The sequence below is a fragment of the Eucyclogobius newberryi genome, unplaced genomic scaffold (genome assembly GCF_026437365.1).
Source record: "Eucyclogobius newberryi isolate DKJ021-1_F unplaced genomic scaffold, fEucNew1.0.hap1 SCAF_1, whole genome shotgun sequence".
In the NCBI taxonomy this organism is placed as follows: Eukaryota; Metazoa; Chordata; class Actinopteri; order Gobiiformes; family Gobiidae; genus Eucyclogobius; species Eucyclogobius newberryi.
Genome location: NW_027315723.1, coordinates 19,630,261 through 19,656,631, shown reverse-complemented (window position 1 = coordinate 19,656,631; position 26,371 = coordinate 19,630,261). Strand labels below are relative to the sequence as shown.

Below are 26,371 nucleotides of genomic sequence, written 5' to 3'. Positions count from 1 at the left end.
TACACCAAATAAAATAAAAATTTGAAAACCTGTCATAGGCCCTTTAACATAATCTATTTTGCATTTATTCAATGAAAAGTGTTTTTATTGTGAGAAACCTTGAAAAAAATGTGTGATCCGTTATTATGCAAAAAATAAACGTGAAACTGCTATACTTTACTAATACAGCTCACTGAATTGAAAACACAAAAGTAACTCACATTTAAACTTAACTCAAACTTGGTTAATCTGTACAATTGTTCCAGAGATTTACCTCTTTTGCAGATATACACAATTTTACAATATGTATTATTTTCTAATAAACATCTCCAAAATGACAGAATCGCTTCAAATTCACTCAGTTGCCCCGACCAAGCTGAAGTTGTTATTGTCTAGATTGTAACTGGTCCATATTGTCTCATCTTCATTAAAGCTCCATGTTGTGGCGTCGACATGAAACTATTTGGATATCCGAGTATTTTAAAAGTACACAGAGTAAGTTTTTCCGGCGAAGGGTCTGACACTCGTCTCGTCCCCACGAAGATGTCACGTTGTTTTGAGTGAGACGGCGCTTCCCGACTGAACGCGTGCAGCAGATGTGACGGGCCCGGAGGGTAATTTCACTGTTACCTAGCAACCGCGCCGTGAACGACTGCCGTCACTCGCCAAAATTCGAGTTGTTGTCCCACAAATGAAAATACACAACTCGTTTATTTTGTTAAATGGGCGTCGTGAATGGTTGAAAAATGTGTCCAGTGGGCATGGTCGGCATCGGGCATGGAGTTTTGTCAGTCGATGATGATGATAATGATGATGATGATGATTGAGATTATTTTATAGAAGTCGTGACGCTTCTGGGAATTTTCAGCTTTTTTTGCCCCCCCCTCTTTCCTCTATTCCTCTATTACTCATGAAAATGTCACCAAACAAAGTATTTTTATTAGAAAAACACACACAAAAAGCAGGTGACACAGAACAGTTTGTAGAAAAACGTCTCCCGAGATCGAGAAGCGTGATTTAGATTTGTAATACACACGTTGAATATCTCGTTGTTTACTCACGTCTAAAAAACAAAGAGAAAAACGATCTTTTTCAGCCCAAATCTCTGGAATAAGCTGCGTTTGCGCCTTAGACGGATCAAGTCACCTTCCTGCTTTGGCTCGTCGTGAAGTTCGAGATGTCGACTTTGACTATTGCTCCGTTTACCTTGTTCTCGTCCCCACTGTTGTTTTTAAAGCTCCCTTCAGCATGACACGGGGTCCAAGCTCAGACCCCCGTGGTCCTTCCTTTTACGCCCGGGTCACTCTCTTTTGTTCCCACGCGCTAATATTAGAGGTAAAGTGACCCAACGGCGCCATTTCTATCCTTCTCTTCTGCCTCTGTGGGGCCGGATCTGCTCCTGCTGCGATTAAACTCACTCAGACACGTTTGGCCGAGGTTTGACAGCGAAAAAAAAAAGTCTATTGTCAAAGTAAAGCAAAGAAATGGAATATTGCAAGCGAATAAAAGTACTGCAGGGCGTTCGAACAATTCTAACATGTCAAACTCGCTTTAGATACAAAGGAAGAGGCGCAATACTCTTCAATGTCACAGTGATAATCTGAAAAATAAGCTCTTTCTCTAGACAATAATACTTCCGTTAACTTTTTATGTCATTATTTTCTATATCGCTACTGTCCAAATGAACATGTAATTGATTTTTGACAATTCTAAACATAGTATTATTATCAGCTTTTTTTTTTTTTTTTTGTGCGGGCAATAACGTGTTACTATTTTGCTTTTTCTCTCTGTGGCAGGACCCGTACATGTTCGAGCCAAACTGCCAGATGAAGGTGGACGAGAACGGCTTCTTCATCACCTGGAAGAGCGAGGGCAAGGTGAACTTTAACCCGAACGTGGAGACGATGTAGTCGGCTGTGCAATATTACCGTATTTTCCAGATTATAAGTCGCACCAGCCCAAAAATGCATAATAGAGTAGAAAAAACATATATACTGTATTTTCGCACCTTTTTTCATAGATTTGGCCGGGGTGCGACTTGTACTTATATTTATACTTATACTTATACTCCGGAGCAACTTATATGTGATATTATTTCTTATTTTCACACTTGCAACCGCATTTCATACTCCAGTGCAACTTATATATGTTTTTTAACTCTATTACATAACTCGTGCATATGCATTTTTTGACTGGTGCGACTTATAGTCCGGAAAATACTATACTTTTCTTGTACTTGTACTTTTCTTGTACTTGTACTTAAGACTGAAATTTTAAAACACATTACAATAAACATTTGCTATAAACAACATACATACATAAAAAACATACAAACATACATTGCAAACAGATCCTCAGTCCTTTCTCTCAAAAACCTAATTTTCTTCTTTGTACTTACTTATTAGTATGTCTTTCTTTAAAGCAGTTACTGTTCTTGATTCTTAGATTGTTTTGTCAAGTCCTTGTTCTGTGACGTTGCAACACTGGATTCCCCCCACTGCGGGCCACATAAAGTTTTAACTGACCTCATCTCACACATGTGTCCTCTGCTGTGTGTCCTCTGCTGTGTGTCTGCAGGAGGGCCAGGTTCTGGAGTGCTCCCTCATCAACAGCATTCGAGTCGGGGCCGTTCCAAAGGTACGTCGTAATCTCGCCGGGATTAGTCACGCTTTAATTAGTGCGCCTGTGCCTGAAGTGCAGCCCATCGACCCGCTCGCTCCTTTATTTCCTCACCGCTGAGATCCATCAGGCTTTTCCACGTCACAAGCATGAAATATTCAAAGACATTTAGTGCTTTTCTGATAAACCTGCCACAGAAATCATTTGTTGTTGTTTGTTTGTCTCTGTTTAAGCCTGTATTCCACACTATGTTGTGTTTTTGTTTCTTATTTAATTTTATTCATTTTATTTTATTAACATGTTTTATTTTATTCTATTCTTGTTTCATTTTATTCATTTTATTCATTTTATTCATTTTATTCATTTTATTCATTTTAATTTTAGTATTGTATTTAATTCATTAGCATGTTTCATTCTATTTGTTTTATTTATTTCATTATGATATTTTTGTTGTTATTTAATTCAATTTATTTGTTTCTGTCCTTTATAACATAAAATACATTATCAGTTACAGTTACACAAAGAATGAATGAAAAGAAGCAGAAAGAAGAGCAATATTATGTTATTTGACCCTTTTCAATTTGTACTTAACACTGATGTTTCAAAACAGATTATTTCAAACGTTTCAAGTGAATTAAATTGATAAAAAACAAATAACCAAAAACACCAACAGACGTGCCTAAGATAAGCTCTCAAAAGTGTGTTTAAAGGTCAATAATAACAGAATACATGCGGAGGCTTTTAAATGTTCGGATGTAATAAATTGAATGAAGCGGTTCAGCTCGTGCCGCTCTGGCCTCCCGCAGAGCGCCCCTCGGAGGATAACCACGGTAACGGGAGCTGCTTCGTGTTCCTCAATAATCTGATGAAGAGTGAAAATGAACGGCTCCGAGGGTTCACGGGCCTTGCTCCTAAAACCAGCCTTTAATTTATTCAATCACGTGGAAATATGAAACGCGCGTTTGAAATTTACATCAAAATTGTATCGTGGAAATAGTTATTGATATTTTGTACAGTATTTAATAGCGCTGTCTTTCTCTGGGTTTTATTGAGACATTTTCTCCCCATTAACTTAGATGCATTGTTTTTGAAAATGTTGTTGTTTTATTATTTTATTGTGACATTTTTGTAATTTAAAACATACATTTTGATCAAGGGAAAAGTCAGCCGAGTTTCCCACCGTTTGTCGTATAAACGAGTCAAATGTAAAAGCAGAACTTTGTGTCAAAGACTGACCGCTGCACGCTGTATTCACCAAGATCGGCTGGGATGAGAGCAGATTGACTTCCCAGAGGGTTTACGAGAGCTAGGAACACATTACGTCTACTTCCTGGTTTCATAGTTTGAAAATTAGGTACTCCCGCTTTTAATGTGCTTTAAACATGCATGTGTTTCTTGATTTGAATGTAAACACAAACAAACAAACAAACAAACAAACAAACCAACAAACCTACTGAACCTGGCTGTTGAACCGTATAAAGGTCTTAGCTCGCTCTTTTGTATAGGGATGGGTCAAATGCAAATAAAATACAATTAAATTAAATTAAGTAAAATTAAATTAAATTGAATACAATACATTTAAATAAAATAAAATAATTATTCATGAATTAAAGAACATATAACAACAAAAACAACAGAAAAACATAATCATATATTTTTTTAAACACAAAAGAAGAAAACACACATACACACACACACACACACACACACACACACACACACACACATAATGACCATATCCAGGGAGAAGAAGATAAGGTAAGTAAAGGAATGAAAGTCAAAAATAAGGTATCCATCCACTGTGTCCATGGTGAAGGGTTTTGAGGCCCAAATATATTAAATTGAGTGTGATTTTTGTGTCAAAAACAATTTGCGTTGTCTTGGTTTCTGTCCAGTATTTTTTTTAGATTTTTTTACAATATGTACCAAAACACACAGTAGAAGACATATTTTTCTGAATGGACTTTACCGGTGGTCTCTTCGCTCGTCTCTAAAAGACACCGTGCTGTACTTTTCCAGGACCCTAAAATCCTGTCTTCGTTCGAGGCGGTTGGAAAGACTGAGGCGGATCTGGAGGGCTGTATCATCTGCATCTGCAGCGGCACCGACCTGGTCAACCTCAACTTCATGTTCCTGGTGGCCGAGACCCCCGACACCGCCAGAGTAAAGCTCATCCTGTTTGTTTTATTGTGTTAGGATCCCACCAGCCTCTCTCTTTTACTCCTCTTAAAAACACATTTAGTACACAGTTATATATAGTGTTACGTCACGGAATAAAAATACACAAGATAAAATATATCCCAATATAATGTTTCAACAAAGAAAACATCTTTAAAACATTCATATTTGCAGTGTTTATCATTTCAACAAGATTTGCTATTTTAAGATGTAAGATGATGTTCCCCATATCTTGCATGTTCCGTGCATATAAGCATGTAATGCAAAAATTGAACATTATTACTGTATAGAGGGCCAAAAACACAAAGTGGGCGGAGCCCACTCAAAATTAACGAAAGTACCCGTCAGTGACCAGGGACCCACACCATGAGGTAGGAAAGCGCGAGCGCTTTCCGAAAATGTATAGCTTATGATATTTGAAAAATGGGAAACATTGTTTTCGCATCGGAATATTATTCTTTCTTCTTTCTTTTTTTCTTTCTTTCTTTCTTTCTTTCTTTCTTTCTTCTCGGGACCAACCCCCTTATTTTTCACCCAGTGAACATTGACGAAAAGTCACAAAAATTTGCTCTCTAAAAACCTCTAAAAATCGTGCCTCTTTACATTCTGGCTATTTCCCTTTTGTAAAATAAAAAAATTTGCGCGTCAGCGCCCCCAAATGTACCAAAAATGCATTGAGAGATAGGAAATGACCCCAAAAAAATCTGATCGTAGAATCATGAAATTTGGCGCAGAGGTAGATGGTGACAAGAGAAGTAAAAAATATTATTACGGCAATGCCGTCCACCCAACCAAATGTCGGCCATATTGGTTCAAAAATGGCTAAGCATGACTCGGGAGTTTTTCCAAACGTCGTACTTTTATGAACTCCTCCCAGGGCATTGGCCCTAAAAAGCTGAAATTTGGTGAAAATGCTACTGAGGAGTGGGACATCAAAAGTTATTCAAATTACATTGATACCTGTCACGGTCTCTGTGCGGCGAAGCCGCAAACTTTAGCTAGAATTTCAGAAATCTCCCAAATTTAACCTTTCTGCCGTTTGCGCAGATAAAGTCTGAATTGCGTCAAATTAGAATCAGTTGTTAAACTCTTTGCGCTAAACGTACTTGAAGTGAAATAAATTCATTTGGCACCACAGCGCTCCCTACAGATTTTATATGGAGGTTAAATGTTTAGTTTTGCGAAATTTTATGAAATTTGACACACAACTCAATTTTGGCATCCCCATCAATAAAGTCAATGAGACCCATGTCATAATTGTTATGGTTTTGCCGTAGCGATGACCAAAACCTCCCATGTTATTCCAATGGGGAAATCGCCAGAACATGTTTACACTTTAGACTTTCACAAACTCCTCCCAGGGCGTTAGCCCTATTAACCTGAAATTTGGTGAGACTCATCTTCAGGTGTGGACCGTCAAAAGTTATTCACCTTTTTATTCAAAGAGTCACGGTGTCTGTGCGGCAAAGCCGCACATTTTGCCAAGAATTCAAAATAAAATTGCTTTTTGATGGTAAAACAAAGGGGAGAAGATGTGACAGCGTCACAGATTCAGCAGTAGGCGTAATAAAAGGACCATTGGGGCGCGTTAGCGCCCCCTCCTCTTGCGGCGTGGCGGCGGTGTGGCGGCGGTGTGGCGAGGGCCGATCATTGCCGCTTGCGGCTATATTTAGGCCCGAGCGCCACAAGCTGGCGAGAGGCCTATTAATCTCGTAAGGCCGTGCGAAGCACGGCTGCGAAAGTGCGCACGTAGTGCGCACGAAATCGAGCGCGAAGCGCTCGCCCACTTCCAAACACTCACTAACGCACTCCTCCACTCATGCACGCCCCGTGCATACTAATTAGTTGTAGGAAAATGGAACATTACCGTTGTAAACGGGCGAAGCCCGTGCAAAAGTTCGCACTAAACGAGCACTTTACATTGGGATGACGACCGCGAAGCAGTCGTCATCCCCATATAAAGCACTCATTTGCGCTAAGTAGCTCACGAATACGTTCCCCATCTCTTGCATGTTCCGTGCATATAAGCATGTAATGCAAAAATTGAACATTATTACTGTATAGAGGGCCAAAAACACAAAGTGGGCGGAGCCCACTCAAAATTATCGAAAGTACCCGTCAGTGACCAGGGACCCACACCATGAGGTAGGAAAGCGCGAGCGCTTTCCGAAAATGTATAGTTTATGATATTTGAAAAATGGGAAACATTGTTTTCGCATCGGAATATTATTCTTTCTTTCTTTCTTTCTTTCTTTCTTCTTCTTCTCGGGACCAACCCCCCTATTTTTCACCCAGTGAACATTGACGAAAAGTCACAAAAATTTGCACACCTCTAAAAATCGTGCCTCTCTACATTCTGGCTATTTCCCTTTTCTAAAATAAAAAAAATTGGCGCGTCAGCGCCACCAAATGTACCAAAAATGCATTGAGAGATGGGAAATGACCCAAAAAAAATCTGATCGTAGAATCATGAAATTTGGCGCAGAGGTAGATGGTGACAAGAGAAGTAAAAAATATTATTACGGCAACGCCGTCCCCCGAACCAAATGTCGGCCATATTGCTTCAAAAATGGCTAAACATGACTTCGGAGTTTTTCCAAACGTCGTACTTTTACGAACTCCTCCCAGGGCGTTGGCCCTAAAAAGCTGAAATTTGGTGAAAATGCTACTGAGGAGTGGGACATCAAAAGTTATCCAAATTACATTGATACCTCTCACGGTCTCTGTGCGGCGAAGCCGCAAACTGTAACTAAAATTTCAGAAATCTCCCATATTTAAAATTTCTGCCGTTTGCGCAGATAAAGTCCGAATTGCGTCAAATTAGAATCAGTTGTTAAACTCTTTGCCCTAAACCTACTTGAAGTGAAATAAATTCATTTGGCGCCACAGCGCCCCCTACAGATTTTATATGGAGGTTAAATGTTTAGTTTTGCGAAATTATATGAAATTTGACACACAACTCAATTTTAGCATCCCCATCAAAAAAGTCAATGAGACCCATGTCATAATTGTTATGGCGTTGCCGTAACGATGACCGAAACCTCCCATGTTATTCCAATGGGGCCAGAACATGTTTACACTTTAGACTTTCACAAACTCCTCCCAGGGCGTCAGCCCTATTAACCTGAAATTTGGTGAGACTCATCTTCAGGACCATCAAAAGTTATCCACATTTTCATTCAAAGAGTCAAGGTGTCTGTGCGGCAAAGCCGCACATTTTGCCAAGAATTCAAAATAAAATTGCTTTTTGATGGTAAAACAAAGGGGAGAACATGTGACAGCGTCACAGATTCAGCAGTAGGCGTGATAAAAGGACAATTGGGGCGCGTTAGCGCCCCCTCCTCTTGCGGCGTGGCGGCGGTGTGGCGGCGGCGTGGCGAGGGCCGATCATTGCCGCTTGCGGCTATATTTATCATTATTATTTTAACTATTATCATTATTATTATCATTATTATTTTTTACTCTTATCACTATTATGTTTATTATTATCATTATTATTATCATCAGTATTTTTATTATTATCATTATTATTTTTACTATTATTATTATCATTATTATTTTATTATCATCATCACTATTTTTGTTATTATAATTTTATTATTATCATTATTATTATTAATATCATTATTATTATTATTATTATTATTATTGATTTAATTTGTATTATTAAATGTATTTATTTTTTAAATTTGCAATGTTAATACAAAAGAACAACCATATACTGCTCATATTTTTGATCGTACTTGTGTCGTGCTACAACAACGATTATAACCACAAATAGTAGTTTTGAGTGGTTAATAATCACATTAAAACATTCAACAACATTCTCATATTTAACATGTTAAAATAATTAGTTTAACCACTTTAGCTCACAGATTAGCATTAGCCGCGTCGTTAGCTCGGTCGTTATTGCAGCTCTGAAATGAAAGAAGTCGTGTTGTACAAGTGGGACATAAGCGTCCCTCCTGTCTGTGGGCGATGAAGAGTATAATTATGAGCCGACACAAATTATACAGTGATTCATGTAAAAACAGAAAACAGCAATATACATGTTTAGCAGTAATTACAGCACAGTATACCAATTAAAAGTATTAAATTAGACATTTTCCAAACCCCAGCAACTCGGTCCTGACTGTTACAGAAAGACTTTTGCGATTTAAAAAGTGGCTAAAACACGCTTTTTAAGACATGACAGAGCACTTCCTGTACTCCCACTCGATGACATCATGCAGTTGGGCCGAGCGTTTTGAGCTGTGGACAAGGAAACTGCATCGATTACTGAAACAAACTCGAGTGATGAAAGAATGCGTTTAAAAGTTCCAAAAAAAGAGGAAGTCGAGCAGAATGAATGACCGCTCGCTGACCGCCGTGGCCTCCGCATTGTCCGCGCCCGACGTCCCTGAAGCGCGGCCGGGGCCTCGATTCGGGACCGTTTCGCCTGAGCGCGCTGGAGCCAAACTGTGCGGAAAAACAGCCATTATACGCACAAGGGCACGAAGCCGCTCATTGTGCTGTGATTTCTCCGAGCGAGAGCAGGATTTGGTAAAGCCGCGGCGCGTGAACCGTGTCCGTCCGGGGAATACTTCTCCTTTAAGTCTAATCCCGCGCTCGCTGAAGGCTAAATAAACTGTCTGACATTCTATTGATTTATCTGCAGAGTAAGCGGCGCACGAGCCTCCCACACAAAGCCGTGCATCACAAACTACAAGAGATATCAGGGATTAACAGGGTTTCAGTACAGAAAATGACAGATACAATCATCAAACTTGGCTTCAAGATCCTAATTACCATATTTTCCGGACTATAAGTCGCACCTTTTTTCATTGTGAGGCCGGGGTGCGACTTATATTTATACTTATATACTTATATACATTTATACTCCGGAGCGACTTATATGTGATATTATTTGTTATTTTCACACTTACTTGCAACCGCATTTCATTCTCCAGTGTAACTTATATATCCATCCATCCATTTTCTACCGCTTGTTCCCTTTCGGGGTCGCGGGTGACTGGAGCCTATCCCAGTGACTTGGGGCCTTAGGCGGGGTACACCCTGGACAGTGGCCAACTTGTCGCAGGGCCAACACAGAGACATAGACATTACAGACAGCACGCTCACATTCATTCACTAGGGCCAATTTAGAGTCACCAATTTTACCTAACACATGCATGTCTTTGGACGGTGGGAGGAAGCCGGAGAACCCGGAGAGAACCCACGGTAACACGGGGAGAACATGCAGACTCCACCCAGAGAGATCATGTGATGTTGGTCTGGTCCGAGAATCGAACCCATGATCTCCTTCTTGGGAGGCAAGAGCGCTAACCGCCTTTGCCACCGTGCACCCCTTATATATGTAACTTATATATGTTTTTTTAATTTACTATTATGCATTTTTTGGCTGGTGTGACTTATACTCTAGTGCGACTTATAGTCTGCAAAATACAGTATGTAGAATCGAATCAAGACTATTTTTTTAACGAGATCAATTGATCAATCAGACTTTATCTTTACCTTTTCATGCAGCGCAATAAAAACAATCCCACATCCCGTCCGCACACACACACACACACACACACACTAAAATACATGAGGCTGAGTACAGATGCACCAGTTGAGGAAGCACCATCAGGGGCTCAAAGGCACAGGGCACAGACACAGGGCCTAGAGGAGAGATGAGGCTCCCAAACCTCCACCAGGGCCCCTAAATCTCCACGAGGAACCCCCAAACCTTCACCAAAGTGAATAATAAATATGAATCAAATATAAAACTAAAATATGGGTCTTGAGGCTGCTCTTAAAAACCTGATCGTTCTCTACGGCCCTGAGGTTCTCCGGCTGTGCTCGAGGGCCGTTGTAACACGCACGTGGCTTTTGAGACACTGTAAAAGGAGAAGCAGTTGTAAAAGCAGTAGAAGTATGTGTTGGTGTGGGATTGTAGTATATACTTCATCTATACTTGTTATACTTCTTCCCTCGTACAGTGTTAATAACAAATCTGGTGTTTTTCTCCTTTCTTCAGCTGTATCTGTCCTGACGTTGTCCCCGTTTGTTTTGCAGCGGTGGATCGAAGGCCTGAGGTCGGTCATTCACAACTTTAAGGCCAACAATGTGTGTCCAATGACCTGCCTGAAGAAACAGTGAGTGCTTTGTCCTGCTCAGAAAACGTGCCACTAAATCAACTGCACCAGCTCGATAATCACGTGCTGTTCTCACCTCAAAAACATGTTTAGTTAGTTTAGTTTCTTCATTTAGTTTAGCCTTGTTGTTTTGTTGTACTTTTGCACTGAAGGACACGGGGCCTTTATGTAATGGGTTGGAACGTGATAGAATCTGTATAAATTGCAGATTTGTCGAGCCGGTTTACGGGTCGTGTCTCTGTATTTACTGGGCCGATCCACGTGAAACAAAAACTGACACAAAGTTCCACGTCTGCTCTGTCAGCACAAATAAACAAAAAGGTACTCCAGCTTTTACTGTGCTATACGTACATGTTTTTATTGATTTAAATATAAACCTAAACAAACAAACAAACGCACTGAACCTGACTGTAGATCCGGATAAAGGTTTTTGCTCAAGCAGAGATTACATTTTCCTTTATTTTCAATTTTTTATATATAAATGTTTGTTTTTTAACTATGATTTTATTTTATTTTATTTTGTTTAATTTTGTTTTGTTTGATTGATTTATTTGATTTTATTTGATTTTATTTGATTTTATTTATTTTATTTATTTTATTTATTTTATTTATTTTATTTATTTTATTTATTTTATTAATTTTGATTATTTTATTTATTTTATTTATTTTATCGAGTGACATTATTTGTCCACAATAGTTTCAGAAAGCGGTCACACTGTTCAACTCCAAAGACGGTCTCGTTGTCAGTGAAAAGGATTAAAAATCACAGCATTATTAATACAGAAAGTGTGTGGAGCCAATCCTCTCACAACTAACAACAAGATTCAACATTTGTGGAGTTTTATCTGCGTTCGTTTCCTCTAGAGTCGTATACATGCACCTGAAATCATCTGAAAACATCATCATTTTGTCGCCGATTCCGAACGATACTTCCTTTGTTTCAAACTATCCAAAAACTAAAGAAGTATGTATTATGTTACACTCATTTCTGTTTGTGTTTGTTTCTGCAGCTGGATGAGGATGTGCTTTTTGACCAACGTGAACGGGAAGATTCCGGTCAGAGGGTACGCGACGGCGCCCGATGATGTCACACACACACACGGCACTCATTATAACCTCGTTCAATAATCTCTCTCTCCCAAAGCGTCACGAGGACGTTCGCGTCGGGGAAGACGGAAAAGGGGATCTTCCAGGCTCTGAAGGATCTGGGATTACCGAGTGGAAAGGTCTGGAAACGGAAACTTTTACACGGATTTTAAGACGCTAAATGTCATTATTTTTCTCTTTTGTGAGATAAGTGTGTTCTCGCATCAGTTTATCAGGTTGTTCCAAGGCTCTCAAGTTTAGATTGTATTAGATTTGAAGGTTTATTGAAGATCGACTTGGCAGGAGACAACGCTACGTGCTAATCCTGAAATGCACTAGTCTCAATTTTGGAAAAAAGATTAAAAAAAATCCCATAAAATGTTATATTATTTTCAAATGTACAAAATCTAACATTACGACAGAAGGAGACAATCCAAGACATCAATGAGAGAGAATGTTTTTTTTGTTTAGTTTTTTTGTTTGCTGACTCCTTAAAAGAAAAAATAAATCTAAAAAAAAACTCTAACTTGAAATTAGTCAAAACAAAATTTATGGAGCAATTTTTGACCGTTTTGAACGTGCTGCACAAACTCGTAGAACAAAGATTAAATCAAGGAAGTCATATGCCATTTGTAGTACTTTGGCATGAGAAAATTGTTGTTTTTTTTAACGAAAATTGTACATGAAAAAGTGAGTTTTATGGTCTGTCTTAATCGTAACCGTGGGATTAAATATTTTCTTGTGAATTACATTTAGTCATTATTAGTTAACGACATTTTAACATTACAATACAACGCAAAGGATGTACGATAATGAGTAGATCAGCGTCAGTTCGTCAAAATGAGATAAACTACTGTAAAACGTGGCATTAAATTAGTACTTTTACTATATAACGTGGCATTAATCGGCTCTGAAGTACTTTTCTTTTCCCTTTGGGTCTCGTCTCCGCAGAACGACGAGATCGAACCTGCAGATTTTACCTTTGACATTTTCTACGCTCTGACCCAGAAGATCTGCCCGCGCACCGACATCGAGGAGCTCTTCAAGAAGATGTGAGGCTCCGCCCTCTTTCCCGTTTGAAATTATGTCATGTGACTTACCTGCACTGCAAAACACGGACGCATGAGTTACAAGCACTTGAATCCAGGATAATAATCGTCTTACTCGTTATAACAAAATGGTGTCTTATGGAGGTGATACTACGTTTGCCTGGAATGTTCCACAGTGCGGCATTAAAGCGCCCCCTACAGGTCGGACGACTCATTGATCAAAAATGCAGAATATAAATATATTTTAAATTTTGCTAAAAAAAAATATAATAATAATCTTCCCAGTATAGCACTTTTTTTTTACTTTTTTTTTTTTAAAAGAACAAATCAATTAATTAACATAAAAATACAGTTGCAAAAACTAAAACACACAAAATGACAACAACAACAAAAAACAATAAATTAAAAAACAAATTAAGTAACATTGATACATAAAAATAAAATATAGCAATTTTTGTAGGTTTATAATATCACTTCCTGTTTGTTATTGCCTCATCTAATGTAGCATTGTTTTTAATTTGACAAATTTAAATATATAAAAGCGACTTTATTTTGTTGAATTATGTTTGGAAAGTCAAAAAATTTTCTTTCTTTTGTGTAAATTCTGCATAAACTTTGACTGGAATGATTTTTCAACGTTTTCTCCACAAATACCTGCTCGATCAGTGTAAAACTACAATTTATATATACAACAGGTCTAAATACAGTCAAAAATAAAGTCAAAATTTGAAAATCGTAAAAACCATATACGCCCCCTTTAAACATATAATTACAGGTGTTTTCTGTTGTTTCAAACGTTTCGGCTCCACGGAGATACGTAAAACAATGATCTCTGTTGTACATTGAGATTTTTAAATGCGTTTTTAACCAGATAAAAGTGAAAATGTATCGACGGAAGGCTTCTGGACATTTGATTATGGATGAAAATCTGAAATCCCTTATAATTTTTTCATGATAAAGCTATTTTCGTCCATGTTTTGGTACGGTAAATGCATGGATCTATTATGGGGTAAATGCCATTCTCAGCGACATTCCCGGAAAAGCTATGACATCGCCGCGGACGTGAAAACGTATGCGGCGCTGCTTTAACCTTTGTCCTGTTTGGTTTGAAGATCATCCGTGTCGTTGTGAGACTCTAATACCCGACAGTTTTCAAGTGGTTTGTAACTCACCCGTTTCCCTGTTGCCGTGCATTACAGTCTCTTACGGTCGCCGCCGCACTAATACGACCTGCTTTTACAGTCATTCCAGTGCCTACGATTAACATGTTTGTACTAAAAAAAACAACAACAAAAATGAACGTTTGAACGAATGCCATTTTACGACGCATAACCTGTTTTTTGTTTGATTTTTTTGTTTTCAATTAATTCTTTGCAGCAATGGGAGCAAAACTGATTATTTAACAGTAGACCAGTTAGTCAGCTTTCTGAATGAAGTAAGCTCTTTATCATTTTCATCACCTTCTCTCGTCCGTGTTGGTGTTTGCATCCGTGTGTTTTTGGGGGGAAGAGTTTGCCCTTGGACTGACCTTGAGAGACTAAAAGCGGCTGGAGTCGACCTCGTGCCGGCTTTAAGTGGCACGGGACACACATCTCCTTTACGGTGCAGAAACTGTGGGAAAACGACGTGATTTTTCATCTTACAGTATGAATTTTACACTTTCCAGAACCAGGATTCTTCTGTTAGTTTCTGGACCTTTCTAGATTCTATTACGTCATCGGCTTTACCTTACGTTAAGAAGCAAAAAATCACCTAATCCAGTCATCTAATTCAAATAACTGAAAGAACCAGGTTCAAACTGATAAAAGTTTTTAAAAAAAAACATGCCGATGGATGGATTTGAGATATTCACTCGATATTCTCGATTTAATTGATCGGTTGTTTGGACGGTGGAAAGGCCTGTGACTTTGAGGTGTTTTACCACGACGTGAAGTAGAGGAGACCTTACGGAAATTAACACTTCCTGCTTTGCGTGGGTCGTAAAGCCTCGTCCCTCAAAGTGCGGCGTGTTTCGGAGCCTTTCCATTGTCCAAACGATGGCGATCCGGTGACTAGCGTTTGATTATTCCCAATGATCCTTAACGGTCAAAACGAGTGAAAAACATGAAGTCAGTGGAAACTTTTTCAGTTGAATCAAAGCCGAAAGTATCTACATTTACCTCTCTCCAGCCAGCGCAGAGCAGACCGACAGTTCTACAAGGGCATCCTCTCTCCCTCCGTCCTCAGCATCCTCCTCTGCTGCATCTTCCTCCGCATGCTCCTCTTCCTCGCCTGCATGCGCGCTCGCTCCTCTGCCTCGTCTGCGTCTGCTTTGGCAGCAGCAGGTTTCGCTTTGAGGCTCGCTTTGTGTTTCCCCTGCTCGGTCACAGGCCCGCTTTAAATCTTGCTCCTTGAGTCCACGTCGCGTGCCACACCTTCGACCCAAATGCTTTGTTTTGGTTTGTTTGCTCGTAAATAACGTGTAGAGCTGCCCTTGAATCTAATCCTGGTTTAGTTTTGTGTTTAGTCCGGTCACGATGCAGTGTCTGCACTAACACAAAGTCGGTATTTATTTAAATGTTTGTTGCAACAACTCTAGGAAGAACAGAAGTTTTAGTACTAACAATGGATAAATAATTACGTAGTTGCATCAAGTATCAGCATCAATTTAATGTCAAAGCTTAAACATTTAACCAAATACACAATAATTGATGATTATTCCGTAAACACAGTACCGTATTTTCCGAACTATAAGTTACGCTGGAGTATAAGTCACATTTTTTGGGGGGAAATGTATTCCAAGACCAAGAACAGACATTTCATCTTGAAATGCAATTTAAAATAATAACAGATGAGAACATGGTAAATAGGTGTACGTATGCTAACGCTAACACCTTCAGCTACATGAGGCACAGACAGAACTGTGGTAAGTGTCTGGTATGTTAACGTAACATATGAACAGTTATTCAGATAACTATAGCATAAAGAACATGCTAACAAGTTTACCAAAGCATCAGTTTTACCCCAAATCACTAAATCCATTGAATTCTTCTTCATCTGTGTCACTTCTAAACAACTCCACAAACTCCAGAGGTAGAGGAAGTGCAGATTCTTCTTCTGCGTCACTTAGAGCCTAGAGCGCCCTCTTGTGGTTGTCAGTGTGAAAATAATGAATAATATCACATAAGTCACTCTGGAGTATAACGCGCACCCCAGCCAAACTATGAAAAAAGGTGCGACTTATAGTCCAGAAAATACGGTACATACTGTATATTAGCTATGAACGTACCGTTGATGAATCAATAATAACTTGTGTTTTAAGCAAAATCTCTGGCTCTAAACTTGACTAAAATGATGCTTCTTAGTGTAGACTATTTTCTTGACTTAGTTTGCATTTATTGTCTGAATTTTTCTGAAACGTGGTCAGTTGTCGGGGTTTAAACGTTGTCGTTAATGTGAGTTGAACGTTCTGGTCCAATCGCCGCCGATCGAGGCTCGTTTGACTGCGACTGTTGCGTCTCCAGAACCAGCGCGACCCGAGACTAAATGAAATCCTGTTCCCGTTCTACGACCCCAAAAGAGCCACGCAGATCATCGATAAGTACGAGCGGGACGACGAGCTCAAGAAGAAAGGTGAGGCATTCGGCAATCCTGTGTGCGTCGCCCCGAACGCGAACACGGCCGTCCCATTTGATCTAAAGTCTATTCAGTTTGTCCATTTTCAGCCGTTATTTTGGATTAAATTGTTTTAGTTTCTAGCGTAAAGATCAGTCGTCGGAAATATTTCAAACAAATACGTCTGTTTTTAATTCTTAAATCTACTCAAATCGATGTCATATGTTCTTAAGTTAAAAAAAAAATGAAGAAATAGAGAGTACCCTAACCCTCTGTAGTTTTTGATCACGTGGCGCCACCTACCTGGGGAAAAGTGACACTACAGATAATTTTTTACCCTGTCTCTTTACAAAAACCTGCTAAAAATAATTAAAAATACAATTCACGGTATGTGGTTAGAAATTTAACTCTCTTTTAATCCAGTGTGAAGGAATAAATGTTTTTTTGACTTGTTCTAACGTTACACACAAACTGAATTCTAAAACACTAACATTAACTGTGACAAGTCGACTACAAGATATTTTGATAATCTCAATCACTAACTGGACTTTACGGACGCTAAAATAACGAACAAAAAAACTCTTAATTCAATCAAAATTTAAAAAACGTATAAACAATGTGAGATTTTCCTCAATAATGCACGTTAAACGCACATGTGCTCTATCCCGAATCCTTCAGTCACCACAGTACGACCTTTATTCTGCGATAATATGTTTCAAACGCGTCAGCCGCTGAAATGACGATCAGTCGCAGCTACCGCAGTCGACGGTGCGCTCTCGTCCCGCAGGCCTGATGTCGAGCGACGGCTTCTGTCGGTACCTGATGTCGGACGAGAACGCGCCGGTGTTCCTGGACCGGCTGGAGCTGTACCAGGAGATGGACCAGCCGCTGGCCCACTACTTCATCAGCTCGTCCCACAACACTTACCTGACCGGGCGGCAGTTCGGCGGGAAGTCGTCCGTGGAGATGTACCGCCAAGTGCTGCTGTCCGGATGCAGGTACCAGAGCCGAAACCGCATGGTACCATGGAGTTATGGAGTTATGTTTGGTTTCACACGAGGAAATCCAGAGACCTAGGGAAAAGGACTGAAAATTATAATTATACGTTTTTTTGCTTAATTCAATCCAACCTTATTTGTCCAGCACATTTTATATAAGAAAGTGCTGCACATAATATAAAACAAACATTATATCAACAATTCAGCGGGAACTAGGCCGTTTAAAACAAAAAAAGGCAATAAATTTGAAAAAATAAACAGTACAAAGAATAAAATTAATGATAAATAATGATAAATAATTAAAATAAAATGAAATATAAAAATGATAATAATGATAGTAATCATAATAAACAATAAAATCAAATGAGTAAGAGATAATTTATGTACTCCAGAATCTATTTTGTCACTTCTGTCTCAACATCTAAGGCAAAATTAGATTTTTTAAATTGATTTTATTTATTTTTTTCCTTTTATGGCAGATCATCTGCAGTAGAAGAAGAAACTGATCAGAATATATTGAAAGAAGATAAATTATTTAAACTTATCAAAATTATGAAATGCAAATTTGGTGAATTTCAACATAAAATCATCCAGTCTGTGCCTAAAGATGTTTGTTCTTTATTTACATCCAAACATTTAATTTGGACTTGTTTTGTTTTGGACGTTGTGACTTAAGTTTTATATTAGATTTTGGCGAATTGTTAAGAAGGATTTATAGATCTCTAATTCTAAACATTATTTATTAAAGATACACCTAAAAAAAACATTAAATTTTTTTAATGTTTTGTCTAATACTAAATAAATTTTTTGTGTCTAATTTGTCAAAAAAAAGTATTAATTCAAGCCACAGATTTATGTCTCAAATATGTTCATTTTGGGCATTTTTAGACAAAATTTGTATTAATCTGCATTGAAATTAAATAAAAATTAAACATAATATGTTTAATTTTTATTTAATTTCAATGCAGATTAAGTATAGAATTGAAAACATTACATGATGAAAAGCGTGTAATACATTTTTTATATTTTATTTTCCTTTTTTCTCTTTTTTTTGTTCATTGTCCTATGAATTTCCCCCTCATGACAGATGATTTTGTTTTGGGGGGAAAAGAAAACACTTGAATACAATAAATATTATTTTAACCAACATTTAGATACAAACCGACACAAAAAGTAGAGGATATATTTGCAGTTCAACATTCTAAACAACGGAAAAGTAGAGGATATATTTGCCGTACAACATTCAAAACAACAGAAAAGTAGAGGATATCTTTGCATTTTTCCCATCTTGAATCAAAGAGCTACAGAACATGAGCTTCTTTCTCGTCAGGTGCGTGGAGCTCGACTGTTGGGACGGGAAAAGCGAGGACCAGGAGCCCATCATCACTCACGGGAAGGCCATGTGCACGGACATCCTCTTCAAGGTCTGTATCGCGCTGCTGCCACCCACAGGACATCGCGCCACAATGCACCTAAAACAATCTTTTCTCATATTGCACATATTTTGACTTCTTCAGGACGTGATTCAGGCCATTAAGGAAACGGCGTTCGTCACGTCCGACTTCCCCGTCATTTTGTCCTTCGAGAACCACTGCAGGTGAAACAAACTCAAATACTGCACTGAAAACGTAAAGTGAAGGATTATTGGACTCATGTGAAGCTTGTTTTTTTGTTTCCAGTAAACCACAGCAGTACAAGATGGCCAAATATTGCGATGAGACTTTTGGAGACTTTCTTCTCAAACTGCCGCTGGAAAACTACCCGGTAAAAACGCCCTTAAATACTCGAATACTTGTCTTTAGTCTTTATATTATGAGTTTGCTTTGCCACGTTTCAACTGGCTCTTGTCCATCAGACAGGTTCACTTTTCAAACCGCTGCGGGACGCTTCTGTCAATGTTTTTCTCAATAAAATAAATCTGAATTATACTTTTTAGTCGGTTAAGACGTTCAAGTTTGTGGCGCTGTGAGACGTGACCAAAGTGAGAGTAAGAAGAAGCTGCTTTTTCTGCATTTATGTCACTTCTCGGAGCCTGCATCGCGTTTTAAAGTTTATTTCGAGCTCAACATGTCGGCGTTTGGTGTTTGTGTCAGATTTTTGCCGTCTCGTTAGCGTTCTCTCTTGTCGCTCTAAAGATTACTGGGAGCCATGGTGACCCAGGGCACTTTGGGTCCCTTAAAGTCCATACGACACATTAGACTTCACTTTTCAGAAAAACAATAGGGAATATGATTATTTTTAACATTTGACCCATCATTTGGCCTCTTTTTCTCCAATTTGGAACTTTTGGTGACGTCACTTCCTGGTTTGACATGTGCAGCAAATATGACAGAGATAGATACTACAATTGTTACTTAGCAACCAGATTGTAAACAAAGTCTATTAAAATCATACAATGGTTATGATTTCATAAATAATTACACCTGAGAACATGCTTATTTTGTTAAATTAGTGTTTAAACTGTCATAAAAAGGTTTAAGTTGCGTGAAAACTCTGCATTTTTGGTGAAATGGCGCTTTTTGATGACATCACTGAGGGATTCTGCTGTAGAACTCGGCTCTACTTTCTGTAAATTTCAACTTTTATTTGTCAAATTGTCTTCACAAACTTCTACTCGACTGAACTATGATTAGAATTTACCTCAGGTACAAACAACGTCATAATTAGAAAAACACTTCAAACAGTACCAAACCGGACCAAAGTAAACCAGTCGAAACGCGGTACTTAGATAGAGAATATACTGAAATTAACCAAAAATATACCACAACAGGTTATAATGGATGGGTAACACATTTGTTTTTGTGACCACATATTAAATGCACATGGAATGCATAATAAGTGCTTAATTACATCTTTGTGTGTATTTATAAAGTACATTTATCATTATTTTTATTTGTTTTTATGTAGGATCCAGCTATTTACCATTTTCCTGCTAATACTCTTAATTATTGCTGTTAGCGATTAATCTGTGGTCCCTGAATTAAAGTTATACAAAGAAAGAGAAGACAATTACAGGACAGATGGATAAAAAATGTCGATTTAAATGATTTTAACTAATATAAGTTTTTGTATTTGCTCTGCAGATCGAAGCAGGACGGTCTCTACCTTCTCCCAATGAACTTAAACGAAAAATCCTCATCAAAAACAAACGCTTGAAACCAGAAGTGGAACAAAGTGCGTATCAAACCTTCCTTTTTGTCTGATGATTATGATGATTATGATGATTATGATGATTATGATTATGAGCCTGTGATGCAAACGTGCCTCTGCATGTTCTCCACAGAGCAATTGGAGGCCTTCAAGAAGCACATGGAAGCTGGAGAGACCAACACTCCGGCCATTATAATGGGCGAGGAGGACGAGCCGGAGAACGGTGCGTCATGACAACCACACAAACAGGACTTTTATTTAATATTGTAATGCAGTGTTTTTAATTATATCATGCGAGGCTGTACTAGAGCGGCTGTAGAACCAGAACATTCAAAAACAAGTCACATTTTGTACCTGTTTGTGTATTTTTTTTCAATGTAAAATACGTGTCCCACTGAATGTCTTGTTACCATATTTTCGGGACTATAAGGTGCACTTGAAAGCCTTTAATTTCCTTAAAAAACGACGAGTGCGCCTTATAATCCAGTGCGCCTTATAGTGCGGGAAATACGGTAGTTTCAATACTAGTTTCATTTATTGCTTCATTTTAGTTTCGTAAAATATTAAAAAGGGTAGCACTTTATATTAACTGCACTTATTCCTACATTAGTAAAGCATGAACAGAAATGTTATAATTAATAATGAGCAAATAGTTTAAGAATGATTCAGCCTTAGTAATTACTTAATATTCTAACCCTAATAACCCTTAATTCAGTAGTTACTCAGCCTGAATCATGCTTAATAAACTGTATGTTCATTATGATCTAAGTCTTTGCTCATTAAGGCAAATTATTATATATATTAGTTATTAAAAAGTGGAACCTTTAGTGGTAAAGTTGTATTTAATTAAATTGCGGCCTTTTTTCAATTTTAAGTAAAAGTAAAAGGTAATTATCAAATCCAGTGGTCAAATTATTATGATTATTATTTTTATTCCTCAAATTTTAAAACAACCAATGAAAAAATTAAATATGTAAAAAATGTTGTGGTTGACGGTTCAGTATTGTTTTTGTTCATGTAATCAGACTAGAAATACTGTACTATAAAAAATATATAAAAAAATACACTTGACTTTTTAACCAGTTTCTGAAACATTAAAATTATTTGTTCACTTTTAACATATTACGTTTGAAATATAGAAACGTTTGAATAAATTACTAATGGTTTTGTTGCTAGATGAAAGTATTGTGTGATTATATTTATATATTGTCATGTTTGTGTGTTGCAGGCGAGAAGGACGTGGAGGACAAAGACTTGAATTTGGAGGCTCCGAGCAGCCTCTCGGACGGAGCCAACGAGAAAGACACAAACGGCGTATCCCACGGCAACGCAATCAGCTCCAGGAAAGACGAGATCAACAGCAGCTTCAAGAAGGTACTTTACAAATACATTTACAAATTAATTTACAAATACTTTTGCAAATACATTTGTAAATACATTTACAAATACATTTACAAATATATTTATAAATACATTTTCAAATACATTTACCACAGTTCACTACGACAGACGAGGCAGACGAGCAGGTTTAGCAGCTCCGAGTCCTTCAAATCAACACTTTTATTAATGCAGTGGTTAAATAAAATGATCATTAAATGTGCTAACTGTAGTAACTGCAGCAAAATATTGATACAAATTATCTCTTTTTATTTAAATATATATGAAAAAAATGTCAATGTAATATAAACATAGACAAAGAACAGTACCAGAGAAAAAGAGCTACAAGAAGAGAATAAAGAAAATTAAATAAAATAAAAAAGAAAATAAAGAAAAAGAATAATAAAATAAACAATAATAAATAATTATAATAATAAATATAATAGTAATAATAATAGTAATAATACTAGTTACAAAAAAGGCACACACTAATAATACATAAATAAAATTACAGCATTGTCTGTCCTACATTTAGTCCAAAGTCTGTCAAATGTGTCCATTTTCAAATTCAATCCGAATGTCATTTTCTCCATTTGTCTGAACGCAATAACAATTCTATATTATAAATCTAGATCTGGTGTTTGAAAATATGAAAATACTGCTCACATTAGATTAGATTGTCCTGTGCTTTTGACCCGTCGTCTTCATCAAAATAAAAAGTGTTAGACGACATTTCTCTGTAAAAATCGTGAATAATCGTGAAATCGTGACGTTTTTTTCCTCACTAAAAGTTGCCATGGCGACGTCCCTAACCCAAACTAGCTTCTCAGACGGAGTGCACGCCCCCTGCCTGTCACCGTGGGTACTGTACGTCATGCCTGAAATGTTCCACGGTGTATTTCACTCGAGCGTTTGTTTTGTAGGCGACGGAAGACGACATCACGGAGGTTTCTGAAGTGACGGAAGCGACGGACGCCACCGACATTTCAGAAGTGTCCGACCAAGACAACAACAAGAAGGTTTTACACACATTATTATTATTGTTTATCACTGGCATATGAGCACAAACAACAACTTACTTCTTTTTTATTTTGGATTTGAAAGCTTTTCTCAATTAATCACAGACAAACACTCCCTGCCTTGATTGATCACAATGTTTAATTTCATTTTTTATATTTTTTATATTAATTCATAAACATAGATGAGACAGACTTATATTCAATGCCATTAATATTAAAAATAGTCCAGTTTCTTCCTTCTAAGTCTGAACTCCAAAAGGATCGACTGAAGATCATTAACAAATTGAAGCGACCGGATTAAACTTTAAATTAATTAAACTTAAATGAAGTTTAATACTGAAGTGGAGTGTAAAAAGCTTTGATTATATTTAGCTTCAATTCAACATAGAAATAGTGTTAAAAAGTGGAGATTTATTATTTTGAATTAATTGATGAGACAGCGATTAGACAGCGATTTTTTTCAGTCAAACGGATATTTTGAAATATTTTTTTAACCAAATAAAGGTTGAAATATGGTGATTGAAGAGGTTTTTTTTTTACATTTTGATTTAATAATGCTGCTGTTTTGTGTATTTATTTATTTATTATGTTTTTATTACACTTGATTTAACCAGGGAACAATATGACAGAACACAAATCATAAAAACTTTTTTGATGTTAATTTGAGGCTACAATTCAACATCGAATTAGTTCAAAATATTTATATAGAAATAGAAATAGTGTTAAAAATTGGAGACTTATCATTTTGAATGAATTGACAAGACAGCGATTAATTTTTTCAGTTAAAAAAAAAAGATTATATTTCTTTAGAGACTTTTTAAATACATTTTAACCAAATAAAGGTTGAAATATGGTGATTGAAAACTTCTAGATTCATTCCCTTTTTTTGACATTTTGATTTAATAATGCCGCTCTTTTGTGTATTTATTTATTTATTTATTATTTATTTATTAACATTGATTAACCAGGGAATAATATGACAGAACACAAATCATAAAAACTATTTCGATGTTGAATTGAGGCTACTATTTAACATTGAAATCGTTTAAAACATATATATCTATATATATATATATAAATGTACAATTTCATATTCATCTTTTTTCAACGAGACAAAAAATATTCATTTTGTACAGTGAAACTTTTAAAATACATATTAACTAAATAAAGACCAAAATATGGTGATTGAAAACTTCTAGATTTATTCCTCTTTTTTTTTTGGACATTTTAATTTAAAATTTATTTATTTATTTATTTATAAACCTTTATTTAACCTGGTGAGAACAATATGACAGCTCACAAATCATACACACGTTTACACAATTAAGAGACATTTAAGAACAAATAAAAACAGACATTCTTCACAGCATTCTCTTTATTTCTTTGTGCATGCGATTCAAAATATATATATATTATTTCAATGTTTTTATTAGAACATAAACCCAAACAATATAATAATAATGACAATAGTAATAACAATAACAATAAATCAAATACATAAATACATAAATAATATACAATAAAATAATACTTTATAAAACAAAAAACACAAACAAAATCCCCAAAAAATCCAAAGTACTTGCCGGAGCAGGGAGAACACACGCTGCATGTGTTTTAGAGTCAGAGACATCCACAGTTCTTTTGAGAATACCCGCGCTCACCTGACATGAAGCGTTAACCGTGCAGATCGTGGAGGGCGAGGACATCGAGGAGGCGCTCATCGCTCAGTACACGTACGTCGGCGCCACCACCAACATCCACCCGTACCTGTCGGCGATGGTCAACTACGCCCAGCCGGTCAAGTTCCAGAGCTTCGACGTGGCAGAAGGTACGGCACGCTCGCTTGACCCGCTCGCTTGACCCGCTCGCTTGACCCGCTCGCTTGACCCGCTCGCTTGACCCGCTCGCTTGACCCGCGCCGCCGTCTCCTTCAGCTTCTCTGACCGCTCTGTTCTCGTCTTCCAGAGAGGAACATTCACCACAACATGTCTTCGTTCAACGAGTCGGTGGGTTTGGGCTACCTGAAAACCAACGCCATCGAGTTCGTGAAGTATCCTTCCACCGACGCCGTTCATGAGTCTGTGTCCTGATCCATCGATGACTGTAATTGAATTGAGAGCAACATTTTAGTTTCTGTGGAGAAGTAAAACACAAAAACACTAAATATTCAATACCTCCTGAATCTGTTAACGCTTTATTTTGTCGGTCATTAAACTTATTCAATGAAAAATACAACAAATCCTGACCAGTCCAACTGTCTGGAAACTGCTGATCCAAATATCGACGCCCTGAATGACCATAATGAAGTGCAGGTTAACTGGGAAGTCGCCGTCCTCGTTTAGTAGGGATGATGGGATGACATGTTTAAATAACTTTCTGCTTTAAGGCACCGTCACTATCATTTCGACAAACGCATCGTCTAAGGCAGGCATGTCCAAACTACGGCCCGGGGGCCAAATGCGGCCCTCAGACCAATTATTGTTGGCCCTCAGGCTTCCTACTAAGTTGGTCCAAACAACAAAAAGTAGTACTTTTTACAGTAAAATGGGAAAAATTCAAGCATTTTGATGTTATAACAACCTGATATGAATGTTCCAAGTATTATAATAGGAGTGGAGGTGCATCGAAACTATGTCAAATGCAAAATTTCGAATGATACACTCACAAATTTGACATTGTCGGCTTGTTTGTGGCCCTCTGCTCCGTATAAGTTTCAAAATGCGGCCCTCAGTGAAAAAAGTTTGGACACCCCTGGTCTAAGGTAACGTAAACATTAAGAAGTACAGTATACATTAGACATTAAGGGGTTAGGCTTTTGTAAACACATATTATGGATACACATTATTATGCCTGAATTAAAGCTGTGTCCTGGTTTAGTCGTGATTTAGACTTGACATGGTCCTGTTCTAGTCCTGGTTCAGTGCAAGTTTAGATCCTGTTTAAAGTGACGTATGACAGGTTTTTACGATTGTCTAATTTTGACTTTATTTGGTGTATTTATACCTGTTGTACAAATTAATTATAGTTTTACACCAATCGAGCAGGTATTTGTAGGGAAAAATCTGTAGAAAATGACAGGAAGTGACATCACTCTACAAACAGGAAGTGACATCACACAAGGGACAGTCAAAGTTGTCCCCAAAGTTTATGCAGAATTTACACAAAAGAAACAACTTTTTTCA

At 37.5% G+C, this 26,371-nt stretch overlaps 1 protein-coding gene across 2 annotated transcripts in view; it reads left to right on the top strand.

Moving 5' to 3' along the window:
* The window catches only part of LOC140354994 (1-phosphatidylinositol 4,5-bisphosphate phosphodiesterase beta-4-like), a 131,349-nt gene that overhangs the window by 75,580 nt on the left and 29,398 nt on the right, over positions 1 to 26,371 (top strand). For both annotated transcript variants that reach the window (XM_072440122.1, XM_072440123.1), the window contains exons 4-22: positions 1,776 to 1,856; positions 2,557 to 2,616; positions 4,618 to 4,761; positions 10,837 to 10,916; positions 11,927 to 11,980; positions 12,061 to 12,142; positions 12,954 to 13,054; positions 14,429 to 14,486; positions 16,555 to 16,663; positions 17,433 to 17,643; positions 18,974 to 19,067; positions 19,161 to 19,240; positions 19,323 to 19,407; positions 20,727 to 20,817; positions 20,927 to 21,016; positions 22,022 to 22,167; positions 23,094 to 23,189; positions 24,876 to 25,017; positions 25,155 to 25,239. In XM_072440122.1, coding sequence (XP_072296223.1) covers positions 1,776 to 1,856; positions 2,557 to 2,616; positions 4,618 to 4,761; positions 10,837 to 10,916; positions 11,927 to 11,980; positions 12,061 to 12,142; positions 12,954 to 13,054; positions 14,429 to 14,486; positions 16,555 to 16,663; positions 17,433 to 17,643; positions 18,974 to 19,067; positions 19,161 to 19,240; positions 19,323 to 19,407; positions 20,727 to 20,817; positions 20,927 to 21,016; positions 22,022 to 22,167; positions 23,094 to 23,189; positions 24,876 to 25,017; positions 25,155 to 25,239 — 1,889 coding nt within the window. The remainder of the gene's footprint in view (positions 1 to 1,775; positions 1,857 to 2,556; positions 2,617 to 4,617; positions 4,762 to 10,836; positions 10,917 to 11,926; positions 11,981 to 12,060; positions 12,143 to 12,953; positions 13,055 to 14,428; positions 14,487 to 16,554; positions 16,664 to 17,432; positions 17,644 to 18,973; positions 19,068 to 19,160; positions 19,241 to 19,322; positions 19,408 to 20,726; positions 20,818 to 20,926; positions 21,017 to 22,021; positions 22,168 to 23,093; positions 23,190 to 24,875; positions 25,018 to 25,154; positions 25,240 to 26,371) is intronic.